The sequence below is a fragment of the Cucumis sativus genome, chromosome 4 (genome assembly GCF_000004075.3).
Source record: "Cucumis sativus cultivar 9930 chromosome 4, Cucumber_9930_V3, whole genome shotgun sequence".
Taxonomy (NCBI): Eukaryota; Viridiplantae; Streptophyta; class Magnoliopsida; order Cucurbitales; family Cucurbitaceae; genus Cucumis; species Cucumis sativus.
The window spans coordinates 5,952,049-5,975,148 of NC_026658.2; the positions used below are offsets into that span (position 1 = coordinate 5,952,049).

The 23,100-nt window shown below is 34.2% G+C and overlaps 4 protein-coding genes and 1 long non-coding RNA gene across 7 annotated transcripts; 2 read left to right on the forward strand and 3 right to left on the reverse strand.

The window, feature by feature from the left end:
• Positions 1-127: 127 nt before the first annotated feature.
• LOC101205325 lies at positions 128-2,314 on the reverse strand. Of its 2 annotated transcripts, none has more exons than XM_011655020.2 (2): positions 2,023-2,314; positions 128-778 (listed from the first exon to the last, which is right to left on the reverse strand). In XM_011655020.2, the coding sequence occupies exons 1-2, from the start codon at positions 2,031-2,033 to the stop codon at positions 499-501; spliced, it is 291 nt and encodes a 96-aa protein (XP_011653322.1). In that variant the 5' UTR covers positions 2,034-2,314; the 3' UTR covers positions 128-498. The 2 variants fall into 2 exon arrangements, with proteins under 2 accessions (XP_011653322.1, XP_004137209.1); XM_004137161.3 differs by having other exon boundaries at positions 128-781; positions 2,023-2,312.
• Positions 2,315-9,572: 7,258 nt separating this feature from the next.
• LOC101205082 (ubiquitin-60S ribosomal protein L40) lies at positions 9,573-11,286 on the forward strand. The gene is made up of 5 exons (XM_004137160.3): positions 9,573-9,784; positions 9,861-9,947; positions 10,471-10,573; positions 10,880-10,946; positions 11,065-11,286. Exons 1-5 carry the CDS (start codon positions 9,682-9,684, stop codon positions 11,089-11,091), a joined length of 387 nt encoding a protein of 128 aa, XP_004137208.1. The 5' UTR covers positions 9,573-9,681; the 3' UTR covers positions 11,092-11,286.
• On the reverse strand, positions 11,207-12,654 carry LOC101209671 (homeobox-leucine zipper protein ATHB-7-like). 2 transcript variants are annotated; one of them, XR_004215881.1, is made up of 2 exons: positions 12,230-12,654; positions 11,207-12,159 (listed from the first exon to the last, which is right to left on the reverse strand). XR_004215881.1 is itself a non-coding variant. In XM_004137254.3 (2 exons), the coding sequence occupies exons 1-2, from the start codon at positions 12,500-12,502 to the stop codon at positions 11,793-11,795; spliced, it is 627 nt and encodes a 208-aa protein (XP_004137302.1). In that variant the 5' UTR covers positions 12,503-12,646; the 3' UTR covers positions 11,207-11,792. The 2 variants fall into 2 exon arrangements, 1 of the variants encoding a protein (XP_004137302.1); XM_004137254.3 differs by having other exon boundaries at positions 11,207-12,146; positions 12,230-12,646.
• A 2,052-nt stretch (positions 12,655-14,706) lies between these two features.
• On the forward strand, positions 14,707-16,412 carry LOC101209425 (ubiquitin-60S ribosomal protein L40). The gene is made up of 5 exons (XM_011655021.2): positions 14,707-14,913; positions 14,990-15,076; positions 15,593-15,695; positions 16,015-16,081; positions 16,197-16,412. The coding sequence occupies exons 1-5, from the start codon at positions 14,811-14,813 to the stop codon at positions 16,221-16,223; spliced, it is 387 nt and encodes a 128-aa protein (XP_011653323.1). The 5' UTR covers positions 14,707-14,810; the 3' UTR covers positions 16,224-16,412.
• Positions 16,413-16,548: 136 nt separating this feature from the next.
• LOC105435198 lies at positions 16,549-17,483 on the reverse strand. Its single transcript, XR_969208.2, has 2 exons — positions 17,346-17,483; positions 16,549-17,262 (listed from the first exon to the last, which is right to left on the reverse strand). It is a non-coding gene; the product is annotated as an uncharacterized LOC105435198 (long non-coding RNA).
• Between the last annotated feature and the right edge of the window lie 5,617 nt (positions 17,484-23,100).

The window sequence follows — 23,100 nt, forward strand, 5'->3', positions numbered from 1 at the left end:
AAAACTAAAACAAAATAAAGGTTGATCAACTTTCGTTAATGCTCTCACCCAATCAAAATGGTCCCAATAACATATGAAAGAACCAAAACTCTACTGATTTTAATCAATCCTTTTTTCACCGTATATATTGACTGATAGAAACACAAATTTTAAGTTTGAATTCTTAAAGTAATATCCAAATTCTCATGGTAGACAATCTTTTTAGAAAATTAGAAATATAAATCTATGGTAGACAATTCAATTGTTCATCAGTGCCAAACGCAAAATACACAACTTTTTCAATCTTCAACTAAGGGTTCCATTAAAAGGATCCAAAATTCCAAATCACTTGGCCACACCTCTTTACTGAACAACAGTTTTGTTCATGTATCAACTTCTAATCTTCTCTGTTTTAGGCTCTAGCTCCTACCTAGATTATAATTTCTGACCCCCTTCTTCACCTTTGATCAGTGAAAAGCTTAAGCCGTTACATTTCTCCAAAGATTTCACTCATGTAGCTCATTCCTCGGGTTTTCGAGGTGTATTCTTGTTGCCATATATCAAACCAGTTTCCTGGGGATCAGGAATAGGTTTTCTCTTCTCAATATACCGATGAGGATCCACAGCTGCAAGAGCAGCCCTTTCCTGCTGTTCCCGTTTGAGGTCTTGGGAAGGCTTGACCCAGAGGTAGTAAGCGAGCGTTCCAGCCACAACCCAAGAAGCGAGATTGGCACCACCCCTGAGACCGCCCATCGAATTGCCGATGAAGGACCTGACATTCCCTAATGATCTCCTCCAACTGCTGCTAGGAATGGTAAAGAGCAAGAGATGAAACAAAAGAGAAACCAAGGAAGAATTCAGATACGTAGAGATCAGGCTCAACCACAAAGAATGTATTGTAAAATAAAGAAATAATGCGTACTTTTCTGGCAAATCAGAAAGAGAACAAAAGAAAACTAAATTGAATAAAGCAGAAGAGAGGGAAACAAGGGCAAAGAGGATGATCAACCAAATTTCTTATCACTGTAAGAAATAGAGAACAAGATGGTAGAAAGGAAACCATGAACTAGGATGGAGTAGATACATTCAATCTTCGTGGTCTTCTAACATAGAAACAAATAAGTCTATTTCAACAACTAGGCGCAGAGACAGAATCCTCATTTCTAACAGTAACAACCTGTCTTTTCAGAACTTCAAATCAATACCATTATACCAAAAATGCAGTAAAAAGAGAAGAATAAGAATTCTATCTCTCAAAGCCTAAACTAGATATCAGATTAAAAACGGCATCTACTGATACCAAGAAGCCACCAGCCTCATAAGAAACTGCAAAAATCATCTTTGATCGTAAATACTAAGCATTGGCATTGGCCAGACATGCTCTCTACAGCAAGTATCAAGACAGTGATACAGATGTACAACCTATGGATCTAGTCTTTCTATGACCAACTACTATACGATTTCTTAGACAAAGTCTTTCACTGACATGAATAAGTAACCATGATCCCAAACAAAAAAAAAAAACATGACTTTACTTGGGTCAATGTATCATAAGGAAATTGTTGTTTATTGTAATTCATCCAACCACTGCTCTAACATCCAGAATCCAAACATCCAAGCGAATATAAGCTATTGAAAGCAATAAACAGGAAACAAGGCTTACCTGAAAATATGAACTAAGCAATCAAAAGGATAAAAGATGCTTAAATAGAATGTAAAGAGCAAAGAAGAAAAGGAAAAGAAATATTTATGGTAAGTTTTCCATAAATATTTTTTCCATATATACAAATTCTAACATAAACCACCACAAATATGAACTAAGCAATCAAAAGGATAAAAGATGCAAATAATCGCAGTAGAAAAATTTCAAATAAGACTAATATTTCAGCCCAGTTTGATAAATCTATATTGCAAGGCTTCACGAAATTCTTCTAAAATCTTCAATGGCACCCACCAATCCAACGATAAAAAGAAAAAACCGCAACAATAAACTGAAAACAAAAAGAGATAGAGAGAAATCACTCTCAAACCAAATTCAGGTACCTCGAAGTCATGAACAAATTACGTGATCAAACGCGTCTAAACTTCAAAGACGACTCCAGCGGACAGTTATCAAACGCGTCTAAACTTCAAAGACGATTCCAGCGAACAGTTAACACAAAACAATTAGCAGAGATGCCTGAAAAATCAAACAAAACAATGAAATTCAATTACGAAATCGTAACAAAAAAGGGTTGTAATCAAACACATCAGAGAACCCTAAAGTTCAAAAGTGGAACAAAATGAAGCCAGGAAAGAGAGACTATTAAAGATGTAATTTTAATATGGTAACAGTATATTAAATAATTTCTACAAAATAAATAAATTCATCTTTACTGAATTTCATCCTACGTCCTGATATCACATTCTTCTTCCACCTTTACCGCCCTTGTTAGTTTATCCATGGACGAGTACATATTTCTTTTGTTCATATTCATATCCACAAAAATAGCAATTTTATTGTCACATCTCCATCTAGGTTTTTCTCTGTAACCTAAATCGTGGCATGATAAAATACATTTGAAAATAATACTTTTCAAGATTAAGAAATTCTACGAAATTTCGAGAGCATCTCATTCCTAAAATTTGGGGTAGCCAAACCTAAAAAGGGAAATAATTTTCACTTTTATACATAAGTACCAACTTCATATTCAACAACACATAAAATATGTTTTACCACACACTTATCCATACTATTACAGATTTCAAGCAAAATTTATAGCCAAACTAGATATTTAGTTATGAAAGAATTCAACCCACAATTAAAACTCTCACGATATGTATCCATAGCATGACCCTTGTTACTTCTAACGACCCCATTATACAATACAAAACTTACAAAAATACATAAAAAAAAATGATAATTTACAACCCATGACAAGGAACTCAACGATGGCTTGATCCTTGACCGCTATCTGAGGAGGGAGAAAACATTGAAAACGTGAGCTAGAACTCAATGAGTGGCAAATTTTTAGAAGTAAAACTCGTAAAACATGCTTAAAAAATGTGTAAATATGTATCTATAATGAAATAATAAATTAACGCCGTCGTTGTCATCACATAATACTATAACACACAAGTCAAACCAACAAACATGTAGCCAATTTGACCATGGCGAGGTGCCTAAATATACGGCCAAGAATAGCTCGAACATGATCAAAGAATCATGCGGCCACAACTAGCTCATGCATATTCAGTACTCGCCACGATAGTAACCTCCTTCCAATCCGACCATGATAGCATACTAAGTACACGACCCGAAATAGTTCACACGTAATTAATATCTACAAGGAAACATGCGGCCAAACGAATCTCACACATACTTAGCACCAAACACAGTAACAACATCCATCCAATTCAACCATGATAGCATACTAAATACAAGGAAATAGTTCGTACTTGATCCATATCCACAAGGAAACACGCGGCCAAATGAAGTTCATGTATACTTAGTACCTACCATAGTAACAATCTCCATCCGCTCCTATGTGCACATAGAGTCAGTCATCTCGGTTAAACTAGGCCTAAAGTCATATCACAATCCTCCATCCACATCCTCACCTAGGCTCAGGTCTTCGGATCTTTAGTTGCGACCTCTTTCAGCCCTAGAATCCCCTGATAACCATAGGTGGCGCTACAAAAGCACATTCACGTAACCTTAGGGAAATCACTTTCTCATTCATCATAAACATCAGATAACCATCATTAAAAAAATATCAAGTACAATCAGAATTTGAAACATAATTTTACGAAATCCAAGTCATACAAATTCTTGAAATCATGATCAGTAAATTCATTGTATAAACATAAATGAAAACATAGTTATAAAAAGTTTAAGTCGTATAGTTTTCCAATGATATCATAAGATACCATGTATAAGTATAAAGAAAGCTTGAAAATGAGGCACTCACTATCAAAAACTCGATCTCCTAAGATTATACACTTTCCCCACTTCAGTTTGGCCTGATACAAAGATTAAGACCTCTCAGTTATCTTCACATAGCAAGACAACACAACAATCTCCAAAAACACTTTATTATGAACATTCGAGCTATTTTACATTTCTAGAGTCTTTACATTCTCAAATCTCCTTAGACTAGACAAAAATCCACTTGCAAACCTTTAAACCTCAAATTTAGATCCTTAGTAAAATGGATATCCAAACTTAAGTGAAACTCATTAGGTCTTTTGTTTCAATACGCTTTTATTTCAACTATAAAAAATTTTCAGATTTTGTTCTACTATATCAACATGAGCCAACTAACCTTACACTTGATGAGGCCACCTAAATCCATTTTATGTTTCTAAGGTCCTCAAATTTTCAAAGCTCTTAGGATTAGACTAGACTTTTCACCTACGAACCCTTGGACTTAAATTCTGGATACTTAATCCAATAAACATTCAACTTAGTTCAAGCGCAATAGGTCTTTTAGGTGGATACACTTTTAGGACCCTTAAACTTCAACTTCAACTCTTAATGTCATAAGCATCCAAACTTAAGTCATATTTTACATTCATACGCTCTTATATCCAATATTCCTACCTTAGAGGTTTAGATCCATTAACAATCTCAATACGAATCTAACGAGTCAAATACATAGAAACTTACCCAAACTTGTCTTAAACGACTTTAAATAGTCTTGTCTTTCTATAACAACTTAAGATGACGCACATACTATGGAGCTCATGAATTCTACCCCTAACAAATAAAATCATAATTCATAATTTTCAAGAAATTCAAAGCTTTAGTAGGCTAACTTCAACTACTCATAACTTCTTCAATACTTAAAAAAATCAATGTACTTTATATCGAACTCTTAAATCTGGGACCCTCTATAACTTACTTGAAGAAATGAAAGTGAGATTCCCACTGGATTTTTCCAGAATTACCCCGAAAAACAAATACTCCAAAATCACATTCTCTGCAACCTCCTACTTTCCTCCTGAATTTAAACACATTTCTAGTCAGAATTGGGTAACGAGTGCTTCATGAAAGTTATAGGACATTGAATAAGATTTCCAACCATATTCAATAGGGCTTTTAGTTCCATCTGTACACTCTAGGATACTTGAAAAATCAAAGGCTTCTCGAAATTGCATGAAAAGTTTGTGACCTATTTTCTACTTTTAAAATCATTCACTTAGCCTCAGAATTTGCTCAAGCTTTACTCATGAAACTTGTTAGAAATTGAGTTAACTTTCAAACAACTCCAACCTTACTATGGGAAACTCTTACTAAAACAGTTATCTCTTATTGTAAAAGACATATAGCTAAATCTATTAGTTACAACTTCTGATCTAACTAGAGTCTTAACTAAGGGACACAAGGAAGTCTATAAATACCCTATATCACTTTGATATTTCAAACACAACAAAATTGAAAAGAAATAGTACCTTGCTCTCAAAGCACAGTGGACATAGGCATTTGTCGAATCACTTTAAAACGTTGTGTGTTCATCTTCTCCTTCTTCTTCTCTTCATCTCACCATCATCCAAAGGAAACCAAAGAAGAAACCCAGAAAAACAGAGAAACAAAAAGAAAGGAAAAGAAGAAACTTGGAGAGAACTTTCTTTAATCTTTTGTGATTAGATCTACACACGAGTGAAAGAAAAGAGAAAAAAGTAAAACACAAGTAAGTACATAGAGAGAACTCAACTTTACATTCAATTAGGTGGCTTCCTTGTGTCCATACAAGTGGCAACCCCTTCAAATTGGTATCAGAGCCTACAGAAAGATTCAAGAAAGCTCCAAGAATCACATTCTTGATTTCAAGAAATCCAAAGATAGCAGTAGCAAGGTATGCCATTGAGAAGTTTGATGGTAAGAGAGATTTTACCTTATGGAAAGCCAAGATCAAAGTCATAGTCAGCCAACAAAAGGCATTGAAAGCCCTGACGGATCTAGAAAAGCTACATAAAACAATGACTCAAGAAGACAAAGAAACTATGGAGAATGCAGCCTATGGTGCCATAGTTTTATACCTAAGTGACAATGTTCTCAGGGAGATCATTGGTGAAGAAACAGCTTATGGAATGTGGACAAAGTTGGATGAAATCTATAAGTCCAAAGATCTATCTAACCGTGCATACGTAAGGGAAAGATACTTTACCTTCAAGATGGATGACAACAAATCTTTGACAGAAAATTTTGGAGAATTCAAGAAGTTGTCTTCAGATTTCAAAGAATTGAGAGACAAGATTGGAGATGAAAATGAATCGTTTATCCTACTCAGCTCACTTCCGAAAGCATACAAAGAAGTAAAGATAGAATCTCAAATATGGAAGATAAAAAATCACCACATATGATGTTATTTCAACAGTAAAAACTAGAGAATTGAAACTTAATTCACAAAAAGGAGATCAAGCTAATCGTGAATGTTTGTTCTCAAAAGGGAAGAGCAAAAGCCACTCAAAAGAACACAAGAATAAAAAAAATAAATCAAAGCTTGAATGCACATTTTGCCACAAGAATGGACATCTCAGACAAGATTGTTTCTTTCTAAAGAAAAAGCAAAATCAAAAGAAACAAAAAGAAAAACAGCAAGAAGAACCTAAGACAAAAGTATAGTAGTAGAACAAACCCTGTTTGTGTATTCAGATGCCTTAACTATCTCAGAAAATTCAATTCAAATAGAAAGTAATAAAGATACTCATTATTGGATACTTGATTCAGGGTGTTCATTCCATATGACACCATTAAAGGGATGGTTTACAACATAGAACATGTGAAATGGAGGTCTAGTATACATGAGAAATGACAATGCTTGCAAGATCTAATTAGATCTGTTACACTTAAGTTCAAAGATGGGACAACAACACTTCTTAGAAATGTGAGGCATGTTCTATCCATGAAAAGAAACCTAATTTCCCTTGGCATACTAGACTCCATAGGTTGTGAATACAAGGACTCTGCTGGAAGGTTTGAAATATTAAAAGACTTCAAGGTTGTTCTTGTCGGTTTAAGAATCAATGAACTCTTTCTCATCAAATAAGTGTCCATGAACCAAGCTGCCCTAATTGTTTATAATGATATGCTAACTGAAGGGGATTTGTGGCATAGAAGACTTTCCCATATAAGTGAAAAGGGATTAAAATTATTGTTAGAACAGGGAATTCTTCCTAAAGGAGTGGCGGAAAAGCTATCTTTTTGTGAGCATTGTGTAGTTGACAAGTCTACAAGACAAAGTTTTCAAAAGGCTGATCACAACACCAAAGCTATCCTAGATTACATTCATTCCGACCTATGGGGACCTTCACAAATACCATCTTTAAATAATTTCAGATATTTTCTAAACTTTACTGATGATTACTCTAGAAAGAGTTGATTTTATTTCTTAAATTCTAAAGACCAAACTCTAGGAAAATTTAAAGAATGGAAAACCATGGTAGAAAAACAAACTTCTAAACAAGCTAAATGCTTAAGAACTGATAATGATTTAGAATTTTGTGATGAGAAATTCAATAACTTTTGTAAAGAACATGGAATAATGAGGCATAAGACCGTTAGATATATCCCTCAACAAAATGGTGTTGTTAAAAGGTTGAATAGAACCATAATGGAATGGGTTAGATGTCAAATGTCTAATGGTTTAATTCTAGAAAAAATTTGGACAAAAGTTGTTTCTTATACTATTTACACCCTTAATAGGTGCCCTCATCACTCTACAAACTTCCTAACGCATGAAGAAAAATGGTCTAAACATTCTCCTAATTTACAAAACCTTAGAATCTTTGATTGTATAGGATATGTCCATCAAAGTCGGGGGAAATTAAAACCTAGAGCTATAAAACGTATGTTCCTAGGTTTTACATAAGGAGTTAAAGGGTTTAGAAGTGGTATCCTATAGAAAAAAGGTGTATAACTAGTAGAGATGTGGTTTTTAAGGAAGATACTAAGTTTATGCTTGATAAACCTAATGAAACACTTGATCCAAATTATAAACTAAATGAGATTGAGGTGGAGCACCCACCGAACCATGAATCAAATAAGCTTCCTAGTACCATTGAGGAAGAAACAAATTCAAGTATCAATCTGCCACCTACTCTAGAAGAAGTTACTCAAGAAGAAGAAGATTTATCAAACTATTCTTTGGCTAGAGATAGACAAAGAAGGACTATCGTTCCTCCTCCTAGATATAGTGAAGCAGACTGTGTAAACTTTGCCCTAAATGATGTGAATCATCTATGAGTTATTACAATATTGTCATAAAAAAATTCAAGAACCTCTACAAAAACGTCTTATAAGACCAAATAAATCACCTTGGAGTTGCACTGCCTTTATGTCAATAATCAAGCAGAAGTTGAATGAAATGTACCTCGCCTTGTAATCAACTATAAACCTCTAAACTCTGTATTAGAATGAATTCATTATCCTATACCAAATAAAATATACTTAATAAATCGAATACAAAATGCTCTAGTTTTTTCAAAATTTGATATGAAATATTGATTTGGCAAATTCAAATTTCTGAGTAGGACAAATATAAAACAACATTTAATGTTCCATTTGGACTGTATGAATGGAATGTAATGCCATTTGGTTTTAAAATTGTTCCCTCTCGATTACAAAATAATGAGTGATATTTTTAATCCATACAAAGAATTTACAATTGTTTATATTGATGATGTCTTAATATTTTCTCAATCCATAGAACAACATTTTAAACATTTAAGAATTTTTCATAAGATAATTAAACAAAATGATTTGGCCGTTTCTCTACCCAAAATAAAATTATTTCAACAAAATTTAGATTCTTAGGCTACGACATCTTCTAATGAAAAATAAAACAAATTCAAAGATCAATTGAATTTGCTAATAAATTTCCTGATGAAATCACCAATAAAAATCAATTGTAAAGGTTTCTAGGATGTTTAAATTACATTTCAGATTTTATTCCAAATCTAAGACAAACTTGTGAACCATTATATCAACGGCCTAGGAAAACACCTCCTCCATGGACTCATGAGCACACACGCATTATTAAAACCATTAAAAACCTTGTCAAAAGCCTTCCTTGTTTACCCATTATCAATCCACATGCATCTCTTATTGTAGAAATAGATGCATAAATATAGGATATGGTGGCATTCTCAAACAGTCCATCAATGGTCAAGAGTAATTAATTAGATATCATTCGCGTATCTAACTAGAAGCTCAAAAGAATTATTCAACTGTTAAAAAGGAAAGTTTATCAATTGTTTTATGCACAAACAAATGTCAAAGTGATTTGATAAATAAAAGTTTTTTAATACGTGTTGATTGTAAATTCGTAATAGATGTTTTACAAAAGGATATTAAAAATCTACTTTCTTGACAAATTTTTGTAAGACGATAAACAATACTTTATTGTTTTGATTTCAAAATAGAGGCCTTGTACCAATTCTAATTTATTTAAAGAGTGAAGGGTATTTTTGTACTTTCACTAATATTCACACAATGGAAGGGTAAATGAAAACTTATCTTCTAAAGTTAGGTCTATTTTCAAAAAAAAGCAAACATTTAGGCCATTTCTACAATTAGATAAAACAAAAATGTACAATTGTCAATATTGTAAATTTCCTTCCCTGCAAAACCCTAATTCATGAGCATATAAAATGGGCTGATGGAGGTGGAGAGTGTAGCCACGCCGAATTGTAGAGCAGAGATAGCGTTAACGCCACAAGATGCAGATTTTCGTGAAAACCCTAACGGGGAAGACGATTACGTTGGAAGTTGAGTCCAGCGATACCATCGACAATGTCAAAGCTAAGATCCAGGATAAGGAAGGTTGGATTTCTGGTTTCTGAAGCAATATTTCTCTCTTATTCTTTTGGATTTTTACAATTTAGGCTGCATATTTCAGGTATTCCCCCTGACCAGCAGAGACTTATCTTTGCCGGGAAGCAGCTTGAGGATGGGCGAACGCTCGCTGACTACAATATCCAGAAAGGTTTGTACCATGCCTTTCATTGTTTTTTTCCCATCCACAATGAGAAAATTAAATTGGGCTAATGAAGTAAAATAAAAATAAGGTATTGTTTGTGGACGAGGTAATCTTATCTATTGGGTATGCTTTAATGGAAACTTTGAATGGGCATGGTTTGATCATTAATGAGCGTTGTATGTTCATGTGAAAGAAACTGGATTTGAAGTTTCAGACTATCAAGGAATGACTTCTAACGTTCAGCTATCTAGTTTTATTGAAAAAAAAATTAACTTCTCTGGTTGCGAAACAATATGGAATTTGAGCTTGTTCGATGCTTTTAGCTATTGAGTATCGAACAGAGGATCTTTAGGAATTGATAGGTCTCTAACTGTTAATCTGTGATTTAATCTTAAATTTAGGGTTTAGCTTACGTGAATTTTGGGAGTTCAATTAGAGCCCTTTGAGTTTTTCTTAAGTGCATTGTTCTCAGAAGCGAAATTTGAATCTCATTGCTTTGTTTTTTTTTTTTTTTTTTTTAATTTTGCAGAGTCAACACTACACTTGGTGCTCAGGCTTCGTGGTGGTATTATTGAGCCGTCTTTGATGGCATTGGCTAGGAAGTACAATCAGGACAAGATGATCTGCCGCAAGTAAGCTTCAATAATAGGCTTAATTATTTGCGAAAGAATGTTCTTTTTGGTTCTATATGAAACGGGTTTTTGTTTAATATTAGAGTTACATTGTACACGGAGTTGAATTTGGTGAGTCATGGGTGGTTTATCTATGTTTGCGTATTCTGTTTCAACTTCTGTAGTAATAAGTTCAGTCTCCAAACCCTCTGCCAACACATTCTATTTTTTTGGACCCTGAATCACTGAATGCCTTGGTGAACATCTATTTTATACTGTATATGCATTTACGGATGCTTACATACTCGTTATCGGATTAAATTGCAGGTGCTATGCCCGTCTGCACCCTCGTGCTGTCAACTGCAGGAAAAAGAAGTGTGGACACAGCAACCAGGTATTTTTTTTATTCACCTTTTAAGAATTCTACTATAATTTTTTTTTTTGCTAATGGACTTAACTTTAAATTTCCTGCATAACTTATGGACTTTTTTGGTTAATCTTTTGATTTGCAGTTGAGGCCAAAGAAGAAGATCAAGTAGACTGTTGATTCTGAGAGAGGAAATCTATGCAAAAGTTTATGCTTCGATTTATTTTCTGGATTGCTTATGCCTAGAACCATCTGCTTTATACTCATTAGGAGTTTGAATTGTTATGTTTTTTACTTTTTAACATTCTCGTGTAATGGCATGTTTTGTTTTTGAACTGAGTACAAATATTCAGCTTCTTATTTCCGATTTTTGGTTCTTTACTTATCAACCCATATTAAAAATAACGCAAAATACTTAAATATAATAACAAGAATTTCGAATAAAAATTTGACAACTCTTTGAATATGTAATAACTACTTTATGAAGGTTAACTTAAAAGATCATATAAAATATACTTTTTTTTAACTTGTTGATCAACTACTGATCTTAGTTAACAGATGTTGCTCAGAAGTCATAACAAGAGGCACCCCCAGAAAGGAAATGAAGTTCAGCAATTGTGTGTGCATTACCTATAAAGGTCGATTGATTGAGCTGTCTGCGTTACTTCTTGGATGCTACTAATGCATTTCAAAGTAATACAGTTCCTATGTCTCTTCTTTTCGTAAATTGCACAAGGATAAGGAAGGAATGTACTTGCTAAAACAGCTAGCAGCAGTTGGCAGTTACTCAGTTTTGTTCATATCTGTTGTCTAAATGGCAATTTTTCAGCTGGTAGTAATAAGTCATGAAATTATGGGTCATCTTATCTTTCTTTATCCCCAGAAACTCTGTCCCTGCAAACTGCTACACGACTGATATTCATAGACACCACCATCGGCATAAAAAATGCACCATGTGTCAGATGTTTCAAAGGATCCATTTGGGTTCAAAAGTTGCTTCTCAATGTGGCATATGCGGTCGCTTCTGCCTTCCAACAAATGGGTCATTTGAAGTTCACCTTCTCCAATCACTAAACATTTTGTGTTATAGTTATCGTTCGAATACATCTGTTCCAATGCATGTGGTAAGGTTTTTGGCTTTTCATGAGTTTCATGAGTTGTTTTTTTCAATGTCATTCGAATGATAGCGCCCTCACAAGGTCCTTGAAGAACGGTTAGCTTCTGCAACTGTTTCAAATACCTATTGCAACTAATGAAAATGCTTGGCTACATAAGGACGAATAAAGGAAAATGAAGAAGAGTTTTGGTACCTGTGAGAGCAAGGAGTTGTTCTCTTCCTGTAACGTTTCAAACTGAGATGCTAGATCATCACACTTAGCTCTTAGGCTTTTGAAATTCTCCTGCTTCTCTTTGGACTTCCATCTTGCTCTTTTGTTCTGAAACCATATAGTAATCTGTTGAGGTTGCAGGCCCAACTTAGTTGCTAGCTTGATCACCTGCCTCGAATTCAACTTCGATTCAGTCAAATAATATATTGCCTCCAGTGTTTTAATTTGTTCATCACTAAACCTCCTTTTGTTCATGTTGTTACTATTCTTCTTCTTTTTCCTATTGGGAGTTAAGCATGTCGAGTCTATGGGTACAGCCTCAGCCTCAAATTTTGGTACTGTGAAGTGTGTTGAATATACAATCTATTCTTGCGAAGCAGGCACAGAAAAATAATTGAGAATATATAGATGGTAAGTGATAAGAAAAGTAATGTAAAACAAGCTTTTGCGTGGAAGACCAATAAGGTTAAATAACTTATGTTTGTGGTTTACATGCATCCATTTTTCCTTTTAAGCTACGAAACTAAGCACATCACGATTCTCAAGAGCAATCTTTTTCCTTCTACCCATTGAGCACCAGCTTTTTTTTTTTATGAAGGCACTACACTAAATGCTTATTCCCTTGGCTAGCCTTTTGTTTTACAGTCACAAAATATCTGCTATTTTTAATTCTCAATGGTTTCAATCAGAGGCTAACTAGTTGGAGGAGAAGTAATAGGTGGTAGTGGGCAACAAAAGTTGAAACAAAAAGTCGCATTAAGAAGATTTGGTCAAATAATTTTTTTTGAACCATGGAACTTGGTATTGGGATATTTAGCAGTGAATGCAATGGCATCCACGCCACGGCCCTTGCCAGTTGCCCTTGACGATCTCCTTTTGTAAAATTACGAAGCCATGAAGTTTTTGATTGTGTAAAGCTTCCCCTAAAAGGGAAAAGGTATTGAAGTTGGGTAGGGTCTTTCAAATTTGAATTCTATAGCTGTGCTATTGGTTGCAATTGCATGAAGATACATATCAAGTATGAAGTTCAAATGGGTGTGTTTATGTTCCAAATATTTGGAATTGGTGAATGATGTACTCAAGAGTCATGCTCGAGAGTAGGTAAATGGCCCCTACTCCCCACCCATCTGTTGCTTCTCAAAATGACTTTCTTAATCAACTATCTATCCACACCCATCTACCTCTTTTCATTTTCCTTTTTTCTAGGATGGCATGTACACCTAACTTTGTACATTTAAGAAATTCAACCTATACTTCCAACTTTTGTCCTCTTAGAATTTTTTAAGATTCAAGTTCCTTGAAGATAATTTTTTGGAGCACTGGATCTCACACTTTGTCCAAGATTTAATATATGATCATTGAATTTTTTGCATCTCTCTAAAATATTTGGAGCCTTTGGATCATACACATCTATAAGGACACTTAGAGCCATTAGATTTGCTTGATGACCAAACATCTTTTGGCTATAAATAGGTGAAGACTCATGGTTGCCAAACGATCCCAAAATCTCCAACAAGTTGGTTGAGATATAAAATAGAGAGTGTTTCTTCTTATAAGAGAGTTTTGTATTCTTCACTAAGAGAGAAAGTTCGTAACTCCTATTATATATAGTAATTTTTTTTTATTCTTGTACGTGGTGTTTATCCAACTTGTTTAGAGGTTTTCTATGTAAGGTTCTTGTATTCTATCCTTTCCCTTCTTCATCTTTGTAATTGTTGTTCTCAATCTACTTTAGTTGTAATCTTACTCTATTCGATCGCCGTATTCACAACATTTTATTTGTTCACTAAATTTCTTAAACACATAGTTATGAGCGAGCACTTGAAGTCTTTATGAATGTGAAGTTAAAATGTATTAGTTAGAAACCAAAACAGACAAAAATGTTAACAAAAGTAGGGATTGGGAAGAGAGTAGATCTGTACAATGGAGATAAAATCTTTGATCTCTAGGGAAGATGAAGACTACTGAATTCTAATGAATTAAGACAACTTTTTTTAGAATAATAAAGTAGAATAAAATATAGTAATAGGGTTTGAATATGAACGTTGGAGAAAGAAAATAGATATTTGGAAAAAATAAAGGAAAAGGAAAGATAAAAATAGTAGTTATAATTAAGCTGAAAGTGAATGGGTGATGTGTTAGAATGAGTTGTTTGTAAAATGAGAAAACGAAAAGGTAATTTAAAAGGGAAAAAGGAGGTTGGGGGATGTGCGTGGTGTAGACAGCCATCTAGTAATAACAATAACGATAGAGGGTGTCGAGGAGTGACGTATCCATAAATCATATGTAGGACACAACCACGGTACAAAAATAGAATATAGTAATAATAATACATTAAATTCGAAAATTTGGAAGTGCTTTTTTTTTTCTTTTAAGTTCCTTTCTAAACTATGAAACATTATATATTGATGGAATAAATTGAAATAAAATATAAAATCTAAATCGTAATAATTATGTAGCAAAAGCAAACCCTTAAACAAAGAGAGCGTATAAAATGGCTCATCGATAGGAGAGTGTAGCCAACCAGAAGTAAAGCAGAGAGAGCGTTCGTCGGCGACACAGGATGCAGATCTTCGTGAAAACCCTAACGGGGAAGACGATTACGTTGGAAGTTGAGTCCAGCGATACCATCGACAATGTCAAAGCTAAGATCCAGGATAAGGAAGGTTGGATTTCTGGTTTCTGAAGCAATATTTCTCTCTTATTCTTTTGGATTTTTACAATTTAGGGTGCATGTTTCAGGTATTCCCCCTGACCAGCAGAGACTTATCTTTGCCGGGAAGCAGCTCGAGGATGGGCGAACGCTAGCTGACTACAATATCCAGAAAGGTTTGTACCATGCCTTTCATTTTCTTTTTCTTTCCCATTGAGAAAATTAAATTGGGCTAATGAAGTAAAATAAAAATAGTGTAACGTTTGTGGCGAGGTAATCTTATCTGCTGGGTATGCTTTAGTGGAAACTTTGATTAGGCATGGTTTGATAGTTAATGGGTTGTATGTTCATGTGAAAGAAACTGGATTTGAAGTTTCAGACTATCAAGGAATGACTTCTAACGTTCAGCTATCTAGTTTTATTGGAAAAAAAAAACTTAACTTTTCTGGTTGCGAAACAATAAGGAATTTGAGCTTGTTCGGTGTTTTTAGATATTGAGTATTGAACAGAGGATCTTTAGGAATTGATAGGTCTCTAACTGTTCATCTGTGGTTTAATCTTAAATTTAGGGTTTAGCTTACGTGAATTTTGGGAGTTCAATTAGAGCCCTTTAAGTTTTTCTTAAGTGCATTGTTCTCAGAAGTGAAACTTGAATCCCATTGCTTTGTTTTTTTTTTTTTTTAATTTTGCAGAGTCAACACTACACTTGGTGCTCAGGCTTCGTGGTGGTATTATTGAGCCGTCTTTGATGGCATTGGCTAGGAAGTACAATCAGGACAAGATGATCTGCCGCAAGTAAGCTTCAATAATATGCTTAATTATTTGTGTAACAATGTTCTGTTTGGTTCTATACGAAACTGGTTGTTGTTTAATCTTACAATACATTGTTCACGGAGTTGGATTTGGTGAGTCATGGGTGGTTTATATGTTTGCGTAGTCTGTTTCAATTTCTGTAGTACTAAGTTCAGTCTCCAAACCCTCTGCCAACACATCCTATTTTTTTAGACCCTGAATAACTGAATGCCTTGGGGAACATCTAATTTATACTGTATATCCATTTACGGATGCTTACATACTCGTTATTTGAAGTCAATTGGGTACAATTAAATTGCAGGTGCTATGCCCGCCTGCACCCTCGTGCTGTCAACTGCAGGAAAAAGAAGTGTGGACACAGCAACCAGGTATTTTTTCATTCACTCTAAAAATTTGGCTATAATTTTTTTGTTTGCTAATATGATTAACTTTAAATTTCCTGCATAACTTGTAAACTTTTTTGCTTAATCGTTTGATGTGCAGTTGAGGCCAAAGAAGAAAATCAAGTAGACTGTTGATTTTGAGAGAGGAAATCTATACAAAAGTTTATGCATTGATTTATTTTCTGGATTGCTTATGCCTAGAACCATCTGCTTTATACTCATTTGGAGTTTGAATTGTTATGTTTTTTGCTTTTAAATATTCTCGAGTAATGGAATATTTTGTTTTTGAAATGAGTACGAAAATTTCAGCTTCTTATTTCCGAACTTTGGCACTTTACTTCATCAACCAATATTATAAATAATGCAAAATACTAAAAAATAATAACAAGAATTTAAAATAAAAATTTGACATAACTCTTTAAATATGTAATAACTACTTTATGAAGAATAACTTGAAAGATCATATAAAATATACTTGTAACTTGTTGATCAACTATTGATCTTAGTTAGCAGATGTTGCTTAGAAGTCATAACAAGAGGCCCCCCTGAAAATAAATGAAGTACAGCAATTGTGTGTGCATCACTAAAAAGGCTGAGTGCTGATTGAGCTGTCTGCGTTACTTCTTGGATGCTACTAATGCATTTCAAAGTAAGACAGTTCCTATATCTATTCTTTTTGTAAATTGCACAAAGATAAGGAAGGAATGTACTTGCTAAAACAGCTAGCAGCAGTTGCTCAGTTTTGTTCATATCCGTTGTGTCTAAATGGCAATTTTACAACTGGTTGTAACAAGTCGTGAAATTATGGGCCATCTTATCTTTATTTATCCTCAGAAACTTTGTCCCTGCAAACTGCTACAAGACTGATATTCAAAGATACCATCCGAGTTAAAACTGCACCATCTGTCGGATGTTTCAAATGATCCATTTGGGTTCAATAGTTGCTTCTCAATGTGGCATATGCTGTGGTTGCTTCTGCCTTCCAACAAATGGGTCATTCGAAGTACTCCATCACCTTTTTCCAATCACTATACAGTTGTTTGTGTTATAGTTATTGTTCAAATACTTCTGTTCCAATGCATGTGGTAAGATTTTTGGCTTTTCATGGTTTCATAAGTGGTTTTTCTATCACAATGTCCTTGAGGAAGAACGGTTTGCTTCTGCAACTGTTTCAAATGCCTATGGCAATTAATGAAAATGCTTTGCCACAGAAGGACGAATAAAGGAAGATGAAGGAGAGTTTTGGTACCTTTGAGAGCAAGGAGTTGTTCTCTTCCTGGAACGTTTTAAACTGAGATGCTAGATTATCATACTTAGCTCTGAGGCTTTTGAAATTGTCCTGCTTCTCCTTGGACTTCCAATCTTGCTCTTTTGTTCTGAAACCATATAGTAATCTGGCGAAGTTGCTAGCTCGATCTTCTGCCCCGAATTCAACTTTGATTCAGTCGAATAATATATTTTCTCCAGTGATTTGATTTGTTCATCACTAAACCTCCGTTTGTTCATGTTACTACTCTTCTTTTTCCTTTTGGGAGTTAAGCATGTCTATGAAGAGTCTATGGCAACAGTCTCAGCCTCAAAATTTGGTACTGTGAAGTGTGTTGAATATACAATCTGTTCTTGTGAAAAAGGCACAGAAAAATAATTGAGAATATGTAGATGGTAAGTGATAAGAAAAGTAATGTGAAACAAGCTTTTGCGTGGAAGACCAATGAGGTTCATCAACGTATGTTTGTGGTTTACATACATCCATTTTCTCTTTTCGGCTACAAAACTACACACATCACCACTCTCAAGAGCAATCTTTTTTCTTCTACCCATTGAACACCAGCTTTTGTTATAAAGGCACTATACTAAATGCTTATCCCCTTAGCTAGCCTTTTGTTTTACGTAGTCCCAAAATATCTTCTGCTTTTAGTTCTGAATGGTTTCCATCAGAGCCTAATTAGTCTGAGGTGAACTAATAGGTGATGGTGGGCAACAAAAGTTGAAAAAAAAAAGTGCATTAAGAAAGATTTGGTCAAATAAAATTTTGTGAAGAATGGAATTTGGTATTGGGATATTTAGCTGTGACTGCAATGGCTTGCACGCCACGACCCTTGCCAGTTGCCCTTGACAATGACCATTTATAAATTATGAAGCCATGAAGTTTCCGATTGTGTAAAAGTCCCACTAGAAAGGAAAAGGCATTGAAGTTTGGTATTGTCTTTCAAATTTGAATTCTATATATTTGGAGTTCAAGTGGTTGTGTTTGTATGCAAAATTTCTGGAATTGGAGAATGATGCTCGAATGATATGGCCCGTAGCCCCCACCCACCTCTTGCTTCTCAAAATGACTTTCTTTCATCAACTATCTATCCAAACCCATATGTCTCTTTTTGTCTTCCGTTTTATTAGAATCGCTTGTACACCTTTAGAAATTTCATGTATACTTTCATCTTTTATCCTCTCGCCGTTTATCTTCATCTCTATTTCAATTTGAAAGGTTAACATTTTGATATTTTATTTATTCACTAAATTTCTTAAATACATAGTTATGAGTAAGCATTTGAAGTTTTTATGAATTAATTAGAAACCAAAACAGACAAAAATGTCTTCAAAATCTTTGGAGATAAGAAAAGGGGAAGAGAGTAGAATGTTTGATGTTTGGGGAAGACAGAGTATAAAATTATAATGAATTAAGATAATTTATTTAAGAATAATAGAGTAGAATAAAGTATAGTAATAGGGTTTGAATATGAAGGTTGGAGAAAGAAAATAGATATTTGGAAAAAAGGAAAAAGGAAAGATAAAAATAGGAGTAGTAATGATTAAGAGGAAAGTGAATGGGTGTTAGAATGAGTTGTTTTGTTAAAAAAGAAAGATAAAAAAAGGGGTAATTTAAAAGGGTAAAAGGAGGTTGGGGGATGTGTGTGTGTGGACTATGGACAGCCATCTAATAATAATAATAACAATAGATGGTGTCCAGTCCAATTTTCCCGCTGGTTGAGAATCAGGGGAGCCAGTGGGGGGAAGGGAGAAAGAGAACAGCAAACAAAATTAAACTTCACCCATTTAGATTTTTGAATCAAAAAAACTCTTTTTTGGGTTTTGGATTTGGCGGATGCACTCATCACCTTCTCCTGTGATTCATATTCACCTATGCATTTTCTTAGGGTGTCGGTGGTGGTGCTACATCCTTCCCCTCCCCCACCCCCACCCATACCACCATTTGTAGGGTTTTGTTTTTGATTCCATAGACGGCGACCGAGAAAATCGATGTTCTTCGTTGCTGCTACATTGTCATTTGTAGATCCTGCTACCTTCGATCTCACCACCCTCTCCTTCATTGCCCTAATCCTTCTCCTTTCTCTTCTCTCTCTCTCCTTCATCTTCCATCTCCGTCTCAAATCCCGAACCTCCCACCATCTTCAACGCTTCAATTCCCTCTGGACAGTCCGTTTCCTCCTTGTCTCATTCATCTCATTTTGGGCACTCAATGAACTCCTCCGCCTCTCCTTCTTTCTCCCCTCTCTCCCTTCCCTTCATCAATCAACTCTCTGCCAAATCCATTCTCTTCTCTCCCTCGGCCTCTTCCAGCCTTGTTTTCTCATCATCCTCCTCTTTCTCATCAATGCCTCTCCCAACAACAATAACAATAACGACAATACTACTACTTCTCACCAACATCATCATCCCCCTATTCCCTTTCTTCTTCTTCTTTCATTCTCTATTTTTCTTCTCCATCTTCTCATCGTCTTCTATTCCCCTTTCAACCATAAACTCCCTCCCTCCTTCAATCAGAGCTATCTCCTCATCAAACATGATTCTAACAACACTCCCGTTTTCTGCTCCTACCCTCTTCTGAGTTCCATTGCCTTTGCTGCCTTCGCCCTTGGCTACATGCTCTGTTTCTTTTTCTCCACATGGAAAGTCGCCTCCATGGTCATCAACAAGTCCCTCCGGATTCGCCTTTACGCCCTCGCTTTCACCGTCATGATTTCCTTGCCCTTACAGATTATATTCCTTGGCCTCTCTGCCCTATGGAGACCTGATCAACCTACTTACTCTCTCCTTTCTCTTCTTGTGTTTCTGAGTGCGTTTCTATGTGCCACTGCCGGGGAGGGCATCTTGGTCATCGTTCCCATCGCCGATTCCTTGGCTGCCGGAGATTCTTCCTTCGAGGATTCTGGTCACCCTTTGAAGACCGCTGGCGACGGCTCTTGATATTTCACCACAACATTTACTCAGGTGGAGAGAATATGTAAAGGTTCTTTGGTTTTTCTTTTTCTTTTTCTTTTCCTTCATTTTTTTGGTGAACTTTAAACAGCACAGCAGTGTTCTGGAGAGGCAAATTTTAATGCAAATTCAAGTCTTTTAAAAAAAAAAAAACCTAAAAAACTAAATGAAAAGAAACACAAAGAAAGAAAGCAATATTCCATTCTACGTGGCGGTTAATTTAAATAGGAATGCTTTTGTACTCATGGAATTCTTGAATTATATTTTGAATTATATTTTAAATATTTGCATTAATGAGACTATGAGAGTAGTTAAGTTGTAGTTGGTACCTTTTTTTTTTATATAATTTAAATTGTGTATTCTAATATTTAAGTTATTTACAAGTTATTTTAGTGTGGATTATAGTACGTGCTCAAGGAAAAACTATTTAAGTTTGAGATTCTAATGGCGATGACTTCTTCTTGTCTCGCACAACTTTTGACACAACCTGGAATTTTCATTAGTTTTGCTTGTTGGTGTGGGAATTCTGCCAAGGTTCTTCCAGGCCACTAGAGCATAGGTGAAGAAAATAGTAAAAATACAGCAATAAATAAAAAATATGTTTGAATGTAAAATAATAAATACTGTAGCAAATAAGATAGAAGGAATTATTATAGTCTTAGAATAGTCTTAAACTGAAATGCCTCGTAAAAGTTCTAAAAACTTAAAATGCCCAGTTGGACACCTTTGACCAATTTTAACTGTAGCACGGTATGAAGTAACTCAACCTTTTTTTTTCTCTACTTTGAACGTATTACCTTGTTTTCTGTCATCCATGGACATTGAAATAACCTTATGAATAAAGGAAAGGTTGATTCAAGAAATTGTTCTTTTTTCACTTTTTTTTTTTATTTAGTTTTGTTGGTTCTGTTTTTAATTTCTAAATTTTGATTTAAATTTTAAATATAATTTTAAAAGTGCATAAAAATAGAAAATAATTGTAAATATAACCATCACGTTGAAAGTATTAATAGAGATAACTCAACTCATTACCCAAATCTAAAGAGATTTATCAGAATAAACTAATCACCAATATAAATCCATTGACGCTGGATTTTGCAATAATCACTATTCTTCTAAAAAGATTGCTATCAATAAAGTATGGTTCAATTACAATTACCTAAAATGAAAGAGAACTATGATAAAGGTGGCATGTGAGATTGTAAGTATTATTGAGCAAAAAAATTTGGCCAATTAAATCCTGTCACATCATCACAATAAATATTTGATAATTATATTTTTATTGGATTTTGATAATTAAATTTAATCGATTCAACCAAATTCAAGTCCAATAAGCAGATTAGCTAAGACTAAGCTCAACAAGCAGATGAGTCTAAACCCAATAAAATAAATGGGTCTAAGCGTAAGTCCAAACCAAATAAGGCAAATGAACTCAAGTCCGACAGGTAAATTGGTTCAAGCCCAAGCCTAACAAGCAAATGGACCCAAGTCCACCTAAAGTCCACAAAATTTCTCCATAAATAGAGACTTTTGTCATTCATTTAAGGGGGTCTTTGGTTGAAGGAAGAATTGAAACTCTAAAGAATGGTTGAATGTAAGCATGCTTGAAAATTCAAACTTCTATAAACCTCTCAACACGTGCAAGTTTTTATCATTTTATCAACTTCGAGATTATTATTTTCTAAGAGATCGAAGACTTGGAAGATCAAACTTTCCTTGAATTCCAGAAGACTGAAGCTCAAATAGACTTGCAACTACAACATTCTAAAGACCAAAGATCAAGAAATTATAAGTTTTTAACATGTATTCGAAAGAAAACATCAAATGTGTAAATATTATAGATTGTATTCACAATATTCATCAATATATCAAAGTCCAATTCCATGAAATACATTTCTTCGAAATCTCGTGTGAATAAGCAACATTTTCAAAATTATAAAATCAAATTTCTAACAAAGTTAGATATTTTGCAGCTTTGTTACTAAAATAAACATAGCACCACAACTTATTCCATTCCACGATGAAGATGGTCAGGGAAGAACAAAGAGAAAACCAATCAACCGAGCCAATTTTAGGCTTTATCGTCAACATTATTTGTTTATTAAGTGCTAATTCTTTTTTCTTTCAAATAGTGCTCTAACTAAATAGTTTCAAATAATGTCGAAAGACAGCTAATTATGCTATCTTTTTATCTCTAACTATAGAGGTCCAAACATTAAGTGAACTATAATAACTCATAACCTACGATTCAACTTTAGACTCCAAAACTATATAAAAATTTAAAAAAATTTAAAAGATCTAGACAAAAGACTTAAATCTACTAAAAAATTTCACAAATGCCCTAAATTATGATTTATTTTTTTTATTAGGTTTTCGTATATTTTACGACAATTAATTTTATCATAATTATTAATTATATATAATTTTTAAAATTATATTCGAATTATTTTCTTATTTATATTATACAAAGGGTAACTTTCTTATTTGGCCTACTAATTAATGTATAAATCTATTATGGAAATTAATTAAAAATATTTTATTAATTCAATATAAAATAAAATATTTTCTAATATGGAATAATTTGATGATTAAATATAACATTATCTCATTATTTTCATCATCCGTTAAGTGAAATTTTTTTTGACGTCGGTGAAGACTTTGTCTTCTTCATAATTCAATTTCGGTTGTTTCTTCCATCAATTCCATTGTTTTCAATATCATTCTTCAATTTATTTGGAAATTTCGTTTTCTTTAAACTTCCGATTACTTGTATTCCTCAATTACTT

Coding starts and splice junctions, on each gene's coding strand:
- LOC101205082 (XM_004137160.3), top strand. CDS start 9,682: ATGCAGATTTTCGTGAAAACCCTAACGGGGAAGACGATTACGTTGGAA. Junction 9,785..9,860: donor TAAGATCCAGGATAAGGAAG/GTTGGATTTCTG, acceptor TGCATATTTCAG/GTATTCCCCCTGACCAGCAG. Junction 10,947..11,064: donor AGTGTGGACACAGCAACCAG/GTATTTTTTTTA, acceptor TTTGATTTGCAG/TTGAGGCCAAAGAAGAAGAT.
- LOC101209671 (XM_004137254.3), bottom strand. CDS start 12,502: ATGAACAAAAGGAGGTTTAGTGATGAACAAATTAAAACACTGGAGGCA. Junction 12,147..12,229: donor ACAACTCCTTGCTCTCACAG/GTACCAAAACTC, acceptor TATTTGAAACAG/TTGCAGAAGCTAACCGTTCT.
- LOC101209425 (XM_011655021.2), top strand. CDS start 14,811: ATGCAGATCTTCGTGAAAACCCTAACGGGGAAGACGATTACGTTGGAA. Junction 15,077..15,592: donor TGACTACAATATCCAGAAAG/GTTTGTACCATG, acceptor TTAATTTTGCAG/AGTCAACACTACACTTGGTG. Junction 15,696..16,014: donor GACAAGATGATCTGCCGCAA/GTAAGCTTCAAT, acceptor ATTAAATTGCAG/GTGCTATGCCCGCCTGCACC.